General features: G+C 45.8%; 1 protein-coding gene across 1 annotated transcript in view; it reads right to left on the reverse strand.

The window, feature by feature from the left end:
• LOC136652378 (vomeronasal type-2 receptor 26-like) overlaps window positions 1-12,760 on the reverse strand; it is a 31,294-nt gene extending 18,534 nt beyond the window's left edge. Inside the window, exon 1 of the mRNA XM_066629316.1 lies at window positions 12,585-12,760. Coding sequence (XP_066485413.1) covers window positions 12,585-12,760 — 176 coding nt within the window. The remainder of the gene's footprint in view (window positions 1-12,584) is intronic.

Here is a 12,760-nt window from a genome sequence, read left to right on the forward strand (position 1 = left end):
TCTCCAGCAACCCTTGTGGGCACCCTCCCAGGAAGCAGCAGCAGGAGCGCCACGTGTGCTGGAGACCTGGGCAAGGCCAGCAGGGAGTCCTGGCTCTGAGCTAGAAGGCGGCAGCCTGCCCCCTCCGCCCACCAGGCCAGGGACTGAGAGCACACTCCAAGCATATCTGCTTGGAGCAAGTCCCCCTGCCATCCCCGGGGCTTACTCCCAGGAAAGTGGGAAACTCCCCGGGGCTTACTCGCAAGAAAGCAAGTCCCCCTGCACTCCTGGGGCTTACTCCCAGGAAAGTGTGCCTGGACTGCACCTGATCCTTCCTTGGGCAGAGCCTGTCCAAACCCCCATCCCCATCTTACAGATCAAACATGCTGCACATGAGATCCATCGCAGGAGGCCTCCTCGGGAGTTGCACTGGTCCTAAGGTGGCTGGATGGGGTCAGGTCAACTCTATTCCCACGGTGCCCACGTGCACAAGGAGGAAGAGGGCTGGGTCTCGTCCCCTTTTAAAGGTCTGCTGTGGCTGCCAGACCCCGCCCCCTTCACCTCCCCCTTGGGGGAGGGACTGGACTCTCGTGTCCTGGCCAGGGCCAAACAAACTCCGACCACCTCTTTAATGGGGTGCTCGGGATTCTCTTTCTAGATGGTTTTCTGCCTTGTAAACAAATGCCCATTTTACAAGCTGCAATTAGGATATACTGAGCAAATGTACTCAATATGATCACAAGCTGGAGAATTCTTTGTATTTATATCTACTTATTGCATGGTTCAAGAATACAAAGCTAATGCTACATTTCATTTGCAGCATGCCACTCCAAAATGTGGAAAGCTTTCAAACTGTGCATGCCTTGGGTGGTGGGGTGAGGTGCCAAGGGGCTTTCATCTGACATATGCCTTTCCCAGCACAGTCAATAAGAAGGCTATTTGGTAAGCCTAGGGAAAAAAAAATGGAAATCAGAAGGCTTGTGTTCTCAAAACCGAAGCTGAAACGCTTTAAACACTCACATAACTAAGCTTAAATCAGCAGCATCCAGCATGATCCCATGATGTGCTTCTGGCTATTGGATTTCAGTCGGACAGCTGAATCCCAACTCCCTCCATGCATCAATGCAAACATGCCAACAGAGTGTGCACAGAATACTGTTGGGGTTCAGTCTGGAGTTCTGATCTTGGTAAAGGAATATTTGTTCCCTTACATAGAGGATAAACTTCCACACCCCCTATGGGTCATCTTGGATCAACTGCAGCTATTTTGTTGTCATAGGTCCAAGATGAGTAAGGGGGAGAGAAGGAGGGATGGAATGGGTTGAGGACTCAAGTGCATGCTAGTGCCTCCAGTAATTGCCCCAATCCACCTATCCCCATTCCATCTCCTTCGCACCCCAACATTCCCCTCTCTATGCTTCCCACCCCTGCCCCTGCCACTGGCTTACTTTTTCTACTGGAGGTAACCAGCTTACCTGCATGTGGGCATCTGGTACTGCCACCTTTTCTGAAATGGGACACAAATGTTCCACTGTCATTAAGAGCTGCATAGTCCAAGTTAGGGATCAAGCTTTTAGACCTGGAAAAACATCCATTTAAGTTAATTGAGATCTTAGACTGTGTACGTTGACAAATGATGGCTGATAAACAACCCTGACTGGGCAGTGGTTAGTGAACACAACTTTTCGGAAGCTTCAAATGCTTTGGATGTTCTTGAATGCATAAAACATAGATTTGTTTGTAGCATCTGCCTTGATTTGCATGCGGTTTTTTGAAATATTTGCATTCCATTATCTAAGACTTCCAGAAATATCCATATAAGGATGATATTTAATTTCTCACCTATTTCAAAAATCCATAACCATTATGATCGTTCTTTTGATACAATCTAAAAAATTGTAGCTTTCGATATCTGAAGTAGAAAAAACAGCTCCATCAGAATCACATGTATTACTCATTATAAAAATTCAAGTTTGGTTGAGGCCACAGCTTTTGTACCTCATTTATTAACATTTTCACTTGAGAATACTGTATATCAAAGATACATTGTTCAGCACATATCAAAGATATTCAATAAGCCAAAGTCTAAATCTTAATTCTGGAAAGATTTTCATTGGTTTAAAAGTTACAGGAAGTTTTTCCAAGCACTGATGAGTCATATTTTTTTTTTTCCCATTAGCTCACTTGTGGGGCTTATGAGGCTCCACTAACTGGAAAAAAATGTCCTTTCTGTCTACTGGATGGCACCCAGGGAAGGGACTCTGCACAAAGGAAGAGTTCGACTACTGCTGTGTTTCACATGGACATGGATTGGACTCATTGTGTCACATGTTGATACTGGAGAAAGCTTTCTGCAGATGCTGACTTGCCCAGAGTGGCATTTGAGTGGCTTTCTTGGAAAGAACTGAAATGATTGATAAATTTGATAAAGACCAGGGTCAAGACCCTCCCAGTCTACACAAGATAAATTCAAGCCTTTTCTTGACTGAAGTCAATGTGGTTATTGTCCAGGGGGATTCTCAATCTTTGTATGTTTTAATGATAGTCTTTAATCAAAATGAACTTCTACTCAAGGGAAAGTTTGGATCACACCCCCTCAATGGGACTTCATCAACAGTATTGACTCTGGACCTTTCTACTGTACACTGACTTTCCATGGCACTTTATCTTTCTCAGTCTTCATAAATGCAGTTCCCAGATTCAAGAACTTCCTCCAGAGCTTCAAACCGGATCCGTCAATGGCATGTTTTCTCTGCTTTTTCTTTCAGTGCACATTTCAGTGTTGTGGGAATGGAAATGTAGATGATTGTAAACACTGCACAGGAGAAGAGAAGCTGGAGAGCCTGCCTGCATCTCTTTGAGATGGAAATGAGTGGGCAGAGCTACCAGGTCTACAATGCTCTTTATGCTGTAGCACATGTTTTTCATGCCATATATCTGTCCAGGAAAAGAATAATGGTGGACAGAGGTCAATTCAAACATGTAAATATTGAACCTTGGCAGGTATATTCTTTTCTCTTTGCATCGTTTTTAAGCAAACTCAAGTGCTTACTAGGGGGAAAGCTGTTACTGAGCTTAATTGGCATGACTTCTGAGTAGCTGTATTTCCTGGTTCTGGTCTGTAAGCACACTTGATGGGCTGCTTTCTCTAGCTAAGCAAGTCTGCATCAAGCCACAGAAACAAACTTTTTTTAAAAAATCCTTAAAATGGGAAAAGTCCATAATTAAAAATGGCAAATTTCCATGATCAAATTCAAATTCATGTTCACCCCAAGTTCAAATCCTCTTATACCATTCATTGTTATTGGGTGTGATTTTTTTATATAGATTAATATGCTCACATGGAGGTCTTGTGTAGTGGTCAATGGTACAGTTGAACATGGAATTCTCAGGCAGCTCCTTTAAGTCAGGCAGATAGTGGGTGGGGTTACTGCACTTACAAATTATTCCTCCCTTTGGCCTTGTGAATGTGCGGCCTCTTGTCTTAAGTCCAGTTTCTGAAACTAAGGCACCCAGCATCCTGTTCCCATATTTAAATCCAAAAAATCCTTTCAGGCAATATTGCAATAACACGCACATCCAAGTCATACATTTTGTGAAGGGCAGAAAGAGGACAGTTTGGTATCCAAGCCAAGCCAAATATTTGCGCATATAACCAGACACTCTTCTGAATGGTCTGTCATTGCAGTCAGAACAAGAAATCTTCCTATACAGCTTTGAGGACAGAAATGCTTCCATGCCAAACTGAACCAAGATATGCCCATTTTCCATTCTCAGATTCCACTCCATTCAATGTGTGTCCAAAGCTGCCATGTTGGAGAGAGCAAGAGAATTCAAGAGGTAAAACCAGTTTGTTGCTATGAGTGTACTCCGTGTCCAGAAGGCATGATGGCAAACCAGACCGGTAAGTCCAAGTGCACAGATCTGTGTGGAAGCGTTTGAGTTGAGTTGGAATAGGATGTCGGCATAGTTTCTGCCACTGATACCTGCCCCTTTCCTGCCACTGACAATCTCCTAACCCTACCCCTCTTCCTGTTCCATTTTCACCACCAACGACCCCATTCTTCCCCCACCTGTCCCAACTGACCACCTCCAGGGCTCCAGTGGAAGCTGCTGTCGCCTGGCCCCCACTGCTCAATTTTTGTGGGGGTAACCAAGCTCTGTTGTGTGAATCTGCTGTGATAAGATTCCATGGCTGTCACATCACCCTCTGAGCTATGCCACTGGTGTCAAACTTGTTTCATACAGAGGGCTGAATAGCATCCACAATGCCTGCTGAGAACTGGAAGTGATGTCACTAAGCAGGAGGTGACGTCATTAAAGAGGAGGGACCTAGAAATAAGCATGTTTTTTGCCTCACTTAGGAACTAATTACCTGCAAATGACAGAAGAGACAATATGCAAATCTTGACCATATCTTCAAAATAATTCAACCAATTATCATGTGGGCCAACCTTTCAGCAGCACCACTTCTGCGAAGGCATCACTTCACAGGTCAGCAGTTGACAGGTGCTGAAAGAGGGCCTGCATGATAATTTCTCACTCTTCTAGGTCGGTTTCTCCCCTCATTCTGTTTCTCACCACCTATGGCCTCCGTCAGCTTCTCCCTTCCAGCACCTTGGCAGAAGTGATGCTACTGAAAAGATGGCTCTCATGATAAGTGGCCTCTCCCAGTGTGACCCTTTCAGCCGTGCAGCTTCTGCCAGTGCAACACGGAAGCTCAGCAGCTGAGAGCAGCTAATGGTGGTGTTGGGACAGCCCGATTTTCAAGGGGGACATTTCCAGCCTATGGGACTTATGTTGGACACTCCTGAGCTAAGCTATTGAAACAGCGAAGGAAGGTCAGCCATATCTCACTTCCCCCCAGCATAGCACAGAAGGACCTCACACTAGTAGAGAGAAGGCAGAAGTTATATGAGCAACACACAAGACTGAGGAATGACTTTTAGCACCATGTGTGACTTGGCCTGTGGTTATGCACTTTGTCCTCCTTGTTTCATCTGCAGCCACTGAGATGGAACACACGGTGATCTCAACTGGGACAATGGCAAAGGCACTTTGTCTCACTCCACAAAACTAATTCAGCTGATTACATTACAACCTCTAGAACAGCGGTTCCCAAACCTTTAGCACGAGGACCACATTTTAGAATGTCAATCTGCCTGGGACACACTGGAAGTGATGTCATTTAACTGGAAGTGATGTCATGGTGGGACGTGACATCATCAAGCAGGAAGTGCTTTTCTGAGAATGCAGCAAGCACTGAAATCATGCCATTTTCCTTAGATAGGTGGGCTACTAATAATTACATAAAGTAAAATGAGTAGCGGGCTCACAACGCCCAGTTTGAGAAACCCTGCTCTAGAGAAACCTCCACAAAGGCTTTACTTTCAAATGGCGCAATGAATTATAGCAGTCACCATAACAAGCTGCAGGAAGTTTTGCCGACTTTGGTTCTTACAAACATGTCTGTCTTTAGAGTGGCACAAAGAATTTAGGCCATCAGGGAGGAATTGCTAATATACTCTGTCATTATCTGGATCACTGTGATTTTCCTTCTTGGTGGTTTCTAAGACCAAATGGATTCAGATGAAAATGTTGGTGATTCCATTCCAAACTGCTTTTCAGAAGACTCGCATTGCTCCCTTGAGCACCCAGAATTTGTCCAGTATTTGCTCAGTTCATCACACAGGCAAAGGCTTCTGAGCAGAATCTGTGGGAACACAATTCTCCTTTCATATGGCTCTTTAGCAAAGTTCTTGCAGGGTGCCTGCCATACACATTAGTGCAGCAGAAAGTGTAGGAAGGAATGTGGGTGTGCAGCTGTGACTGGCTTAGGCACCAATCTGCAGCCTGGTGGCTGTTTTTGCTCTTCTTGCTGCTGCTGCTGCCTTCACCTGTATGTTCAGAGGATATGCACGCTGATTGTACGGTTGGAAACAATCTGCATAGGTCAGGAGACACTATTGTTGGTGGGGTCCTGTCTTTAATACAACCCATAAGGTCTACCAATGACTTTCAGACACCACCCCCTATGAAGATAAAACGTTTTTTGTGAGTTCTGTATTCTTTTAGAGCTCTACCTCCATTGGTAAATCCCTTGCCAATCAGTCTCACTGGATGGACCCTGGTCCTAGCAGTTCGAGAAGGAGATTTGTTTTCTCTTTCCATTCTTTCCCTGTCTTTTTCTTCATGATATAAATCTCATTAATATCCCTCATTAGTTGCCTCTAGTCCATGCTAATACCTTTGTAAGGAAGCTCACTGCTAATTTTTATTGATGTCTTTTGCACTGTTTTTACCTTTACAGATCCTTTGGAGATATGGTGACCAAAACTGTACACAGCATTATAAATATGACAGCACTATAGATTTATAGAGGGACATGATATTCAGAGGAGTTCTACTCTCGAGCCCTTTCCCAATGGCCCTGATATGTGGTTGCCCTGTTTCTTTGGTTGCCCTTGTCATGTGCCTCTTGCCTAGGGTGAGTGCTAGGCTTGCATGCTCTTTAGGCCAGGCTTAGCTCCTTTCTAATCCCTCCTCCTCATTTCCCCAGTGGCCATACCTTGCACGAAGTAGTTTGCCTGCCTTGCACAGAACGGACAGTGTCCTGGAGTACTATGCTCTCAAGGTGAAACAAGCCATTTAGGCTTCTTATGCCCACTAGAAGAAAAAGAGACTACTGGACTGGATGACTCGTTGACCTTTCCCTTTAAGATGCAGATTGTAGACACTGAAAACATTTGCAAATGTTATAAATAAACATTTATATATGTTATAAATATTTCATTCATTCATTCTATATAATAACCATTTATCTCCCTGTACTGTAGTCAATTCAAAGTGTGCTTCTGGTGGTGAAGTTGATAATGGAATTTTGCTGTAAAATCTATTTTTATATCAGTTCCATATCCTCCACAAAGCATGTCTAACATAATGATTCTTAAATGTGACCTGTACTTCCACTTTATCATACCATAAATATCCATGCCAACCAAATCTTAAGTCATGTCCTTCTAGATTCAGCAGTTTTCTATTTTGCAGTAACAACCATTCTTTCATCCACAAAAAACAACATGATGCATAATACATTTTCAAATCTGGCAACCCTAAACCTCTTCTTTCTTTTGCATCCAGCAAAATCTTACTCTTGCTTTTTTTCCCTTGACATATAAGTTTTGTCATGTCTTTCTGCCAGTCTTTAAATGGTTTATCCGAGAATAAAACTGGTATAGTCTGGAAGAGAAACAACGGTTTTGGTAATACATTCATCTTAATTTCAGAAATCCTCCCTAGAACATAGATAGCTTCAATCTTTTCCATAGTGGCACTACTTCTGAGTAGTTGTGTTTCCAGACTCTGGTATGTAGATGAATGAGATGAACTATGTGCCCTAGATAGGCAAATCTGTTTCAAGGTATGACCTTAAGGAAAAGCCTCTTAGGAAAACTGTGAACACAGTGTTGGGTTCCATAGAGGAGGAATGAGGAGAAAGAGATATTTGCTGAATGAACGCATCCACCTTGTCATTATATGGTTTTCTTTGTATCCCTCTATGTAGAGAAACAAAGTAAAAAATTCATAGAAAGTGGGAAATTTCCATATGGCTGGAAGATTAGAGGAAGCTGAGAGAAATCAGCTGCAATTCTCGTAATTGGTGTGCATTAGTTTGGAAGAGTTTGGGGAAGTATCCATGGTAGTCAACTGGATGTGAGAGTATATAATTTGTATGGAAGGATTTGACTGAACCTTCAACATTCTCTCCCACATTGGTGGCACTCTTTCATCAAACATGTCCACTTTAACAATGATGCTGGGCAGGAGGTCTGGCTTGCAGATGAGGAACTGTCATTTGGATTTGATCTCATCAACTGGATCTTTCTCTCCAAAAAATCCTTCCTGCACCTCCGAGATGGAACAATTTCATCAGGCCAACACTTTACCATCAGTGATGATGCCATCGTGTGGAATGGCAGATTTCAGCAGGTATAAAATAAAGTATACAACTTGAGTTGCAGGTGCCAATTTTACCGCTGCTATTGGTGCCAATCCACAACCATGTCATGAAGCCACATGCTGTATTCAATGTTGGGAGAGGGCAATAAATGACAATCAGCCACTGTGAAATAGCAAGAGGTATAGTTCAATAGGAATTAACATAGAAATGAGTAAAAGTATTAAGGATCCTTCTTTTGTTTTGCTAAGAAATTGTTTGCTGTAAGTCAGGCAGTTCCTAAGAGTTCTTAGGCAGTTCTTCAGAAGGCAAAATGTGTGGTGCAATGGAGGTGTGTTCATGGAATGAACATGGAACTTTCCAACGAAGCAGGCAGATTCAGTGATGTCCCCATTTTCCATTCTTAGATGCCTCCCCATTCAAAATGTGTCAAAAGCTGCTGTGTGGGAGAGAGCAAGAGAGTTCAAGAAGGAAAACCAGTTTGTTGCTACAAGTGTACTCCTGTTAATTGGGTAAGAGGCACTTTTTCAAGTGGGTGTTCCTTTTTTTAGCAGGGGGAGAGTAACTGGCCCACCTCACCCCAGCAGTGTCTGTTCTAGTGGCTGTCTGCTGGTATTCTTTTGCATCTTTTTAGATTGTGAGCCCTTTTGGGACAGGGAGCCATTGAGTTATTTGATTTTTCTCTGTAAACCGCTTTGTGAACTTTTAGTTGAAAAGCAGTATATAAATACTGTTAATAATAATAATAATAATAATAATAATAATAATAATAATAATAATACTCCATGTCCGGAAGGCATGACAGCGAACCAGACCGGTAAGCCCATGTGCACAAAGCTGTGTAGAAACTTTTGCAAATATTTATTTGCCCAACTACAAGTCCTCATATGGTCGTCTCTTCCCTGAACATTTTAGTTATTTTTTACCAGTTCTCTCCTATTGACAAAAAATTTCCTTTCAGTCTTTGATTTATAAAATGTTATAATGACATTTCTAGCCCAGTCTGACAGAGCTGGCATTGCATTCTGTCCTGGGGGGAGCAATCAAATGGCCCAGGTGAGGTAAGTACAAATGATTTTCACCCTATCTTCCCATAAGCTACCTGACTGCCTATGGGTCACCTCTGACCTATATCAGATATTTAACTGGCAGAGGAGCCTTGGAGGGGTGTGTGTCAAGCTGAGAAAAGCGGGATGGGATGTTGGTAGGCACTCCTGCCACCAAAGTCCTCCCGCCTTCTGCCCAAACCATCCCTTGTTCAGCCCACCACACACCAGGGTTTGAATAGACAAGTACTGTAACTCTTTCAAGTTGTGTTCTCCCAAAGATAAACAGAATGGGAGCTGAAATATGCAAAGGACTTTGGAAGTTAAGTAGGAAGAGAATACAAAATGTGAGACTCCAGAACAAAACGTGCAGATCTGTGTAGCCACATATGGGTGGTTGGGGTTCAATATGTGGAAAGGGGAAAAATATCTGCTTGGCCTGGATTGCTCTCCAGCCACCTCCTAAGCTGCATGGCCTACAGTACATACCAGTCAATCCGCCTGTTCCAGTGCAGGGTAGGATTGGGCTTCCCATCATACAGTTATGCACCTGTAATCCTGCTGCTGCCTTTGCTGGATTCGAGCCATTCCCATCAAATGAACATTGCCAAACAGGAAAAAAAAATCATTCCTTTCTAGCATGGCACCTCTTTTTCTCTGGCTTCCTAAGGAATCAAGTACTATATGAAAGACACCTGTTGACTCTCCCTGGACCTGGTGTTTACAGGTGGGCACGGCGGCAGTGATCTAGATGTAGAGGAGATCAAGATCACTCCGTTGTCATGGACAGATCACTTCCTGGTAAGGTTTAGGCTGGTTGCGACTTCCTACCTCCGCAGAGGCGGGGGACCGTTTTCTATGGTCCGCCCCCGGAGGCTAATGGAGCCTGAAGGTTTCCTTAGGGCTCTGGGGGATTTTCCCACTGCCGAGACTGGCACCTCATCTGAGGCCCTGGTTGACCTCTGGAATGGGGAAATGTCCAGGGCAGTGGATGAGATTGCTCCGGAGCAACCTCTGCCACGTCGCAGACTCGGAGCGGCTCCTTGGTTTACTAAGGAGCTGCGAATGATGAAGCGGCAGGGCAGGCGTCTAGAGCGATGGTGGCAGAAAACTCGTGATGAATCCGATCGGACACGGAGTAGAGCTCATTATAGAGCCTACTCCATGGCGGTGGTAGCAGCGAAGAAATCATTCTTCTCTGCTACCATTGCGTCTGCTGATAGCCGTCCGGCGGAGCTGTTCCGTGTGGTGCGGGGCCTCCTCCATCAGGCCCCGCCAGTGGACCAGGAGGAATACATCGTCAGCCGCTGTGACGTGTTTGCGCAACATTTTGAAGATAAAATCGATCGCATTCGTTACGACTTGGATGCCATGTTGACAATGTCTGATGATGTCCCCCTGGCAACTGCTTGTCCAGTGTTGTGGGATTCTTTTCAGCTTGTGCAGCCTGAGGATGTGGACAGACTCCTTTGGAGTGTGAGGCCATCTGCCTGCCTGTTTGACCCTTGCCCAGCGTGGCTGATACGAGCTGCCCGGGGTGGACTGGCTGAGTGGACGGGGAGGGTGGTCAACTCTTCTTTGGGGGAGGGGAGGTTGCCACCTGCTTTGAAGCGGGTGGTGGTTTGCCCCCTCCTGAAGAAGCCCTCCCTGGATTCCACTGTGTTGAACAACTATCGGCCAGTCTCCAACATCCCGTTTCTGGGCAAGGTAATTGAGCGGGTGGTGGCGGCCCAACTCCAGAGGGTCTTGGATGAAGCGGATTATCTGGATCCTTTTCAATCTGGTTTCAGGCCGGGCTTTGGGACGGAAACTGCCTTGGTCGCCTTGGTGGATGACCTATGCCGGGGACTGGACAGGGGGATTGCGTCCCTGTTGGTCCTGCTGGACCTCTCGGCGGCTTTCGATACCATCGACCATGGTATCCTTCTGGGCTGATTGGCTGAGCTGGGAGTTGAAGGCACTGTTTTGCAGTGGTTCTGCTCCTACTTGGAAGGTCGGTCCCAGATGGTGGTGCTGGGGGATGCCTGTTCGACACCCTGGCCTTTGAGGTGCGGGGTGCCGCAGGGTTCAATTCTGTCCCCCATGCTATTTAATATCTACATGAAACAGCTGGGAGAGGTCATTCGGGGCTTTGGAGTGGGGTGTCATCAATACGCTGATGACACCCAGCTTTATCTCTCCTTTCCTCCAGACTCCAGGGTGGTGGTTGAGGGTCTGGAGTGCTGTCTGGAAGCAGTGAGGATCTGGATGGGGGCCAACAAGCTGAAATTAAATCCAGATAAGACAGAGGCTCTCCTGGTTCGGAAATCCTCGATGCAGGTGCTGGATTATCGGCTTGCTCTGAATGGGGTTGCACTCCCTCTGAAGGAGCAGGTCCGCAGCTTGGGGGTCCACCTGGACTCGCAGCTGCTCCTGGATTCCCAGGTAGCGACTGTGGCTAGGGGGGCCTTCGCTCAGCTTCGGCTGGTGCGCCTGCTGCGTCCGTACTTGGATCATGCAGACCTGGCCATGGTGATCCATGCTACAGTGACATCGAGGTTAGACTATTGTAACGCGCTTTATGTGGGGCTGCCCCTGAAGACGGTTCAGAAACTGCAATTAGTGCAGAATGTGGTGGCCCGTGTGGTCACTGGAGCTAGGCGGTTTGACTCTGTCAGCCCGCTGCTCCGGGGGCTACATTGGCTGCCCATTCGTTTCCGGGCCCAATTCAAGGTGCTGGTTTTGACCTTTAAAGCCCTATACTGCTCTGGGCCAGGCTATCTTAGAGATTGCCTACTCCCGTACAATCCGACTCGTCCTCTCAGGTCATCAGAGAAGGCCTTTTTACAAGTGCCGCCACCTAAGGAGGTACATGGGGCAGCGGCAAGAAATAGGGCCTTCTCAGTAGTGGCACCAACGTTGTGGAACTCCCTTCCCCTTGACTTGAGAATAGCTCCCTTTCTGGAGACTTTTCGGCGAGGCCTGAAGACCTTGTTGTTTAATCAAGCCTTCTGACTTCATGGCCTTTTAAACATCTTTTATACATCTTTTAGTTGCTTTTTACAGGCATGATTCCTCTAAGTACTGCTGTTTTATGCTCTTTTATTCTGACTTTTATCTGACTACTGTTTTTATGGGTTCTGCTAATGTGTTTTTATCTGTGTGAAATTATGTTTTAATCTGTTTTATATGTTGTTAGCCGCCCTGGGTCCCTTTGGGGAGAAGGGCGGGATAGAAATAAAGTTTTATTATTATTATTATTATTATTGACTGTCTCTTTCAGATGTAATTCATTGTGTCAAATGCCCAGAAGATCAATATCCAAAGAAGAACCAAGACCAGTGTATCCCCAATGTTACCAGCTTCCTAAACTATGGAGAGCCCTTGGGATTCGTTTTGGAGATCCAAAGAAGAACAAAGACCCCTGTGTCCCTGTAATGTCCATGGCGGGCAAAGACCCCACCCCTTGGTGTGTGACTGAGCACGGGGAGCTTAACCTGTCAAGGCAAGTTAGTCAGAAAGAAGGACGGGAGGCAGACACAGCTGATTTGCACAGACTGTTTACTCGCGTCAAACTCTTGACATTCATGGGGCCTGTTACATCACAGGCCCCGTTGCCTTACACAGAGTTGTGTCGTCGGCGCACGATAGGCTCGTTCCCCGCTTCTTCCCGACCCCTTGAGGTTTCAGGCAGAGCTCTCTGGCTGAAGCCTGTTGGCCAGGGGTATGGGTTCCCGAGGGCTGCAGTGCTGTTGTCTGGGGTCAGCTTAGCTGTCCTCAGGAGGCCCCCCGGTACCAT

Source organism: Tiliqua scincoides, chromosome 5, assembly GCF_035046505.1.
Source record: "Tiliqua scincoides isolate rTilSci1 chromosome 5, rTilSci1.hap2, whole genome shotgun sequence".
In the NCBI taxonomy this organism is placed as follows: domain Eukaryota; kingdom Metazoa; phylum Chordata; class Lepidosauria; order Squamata; family Scincidae; genus Tiliqua; species Tiliqua scincoides.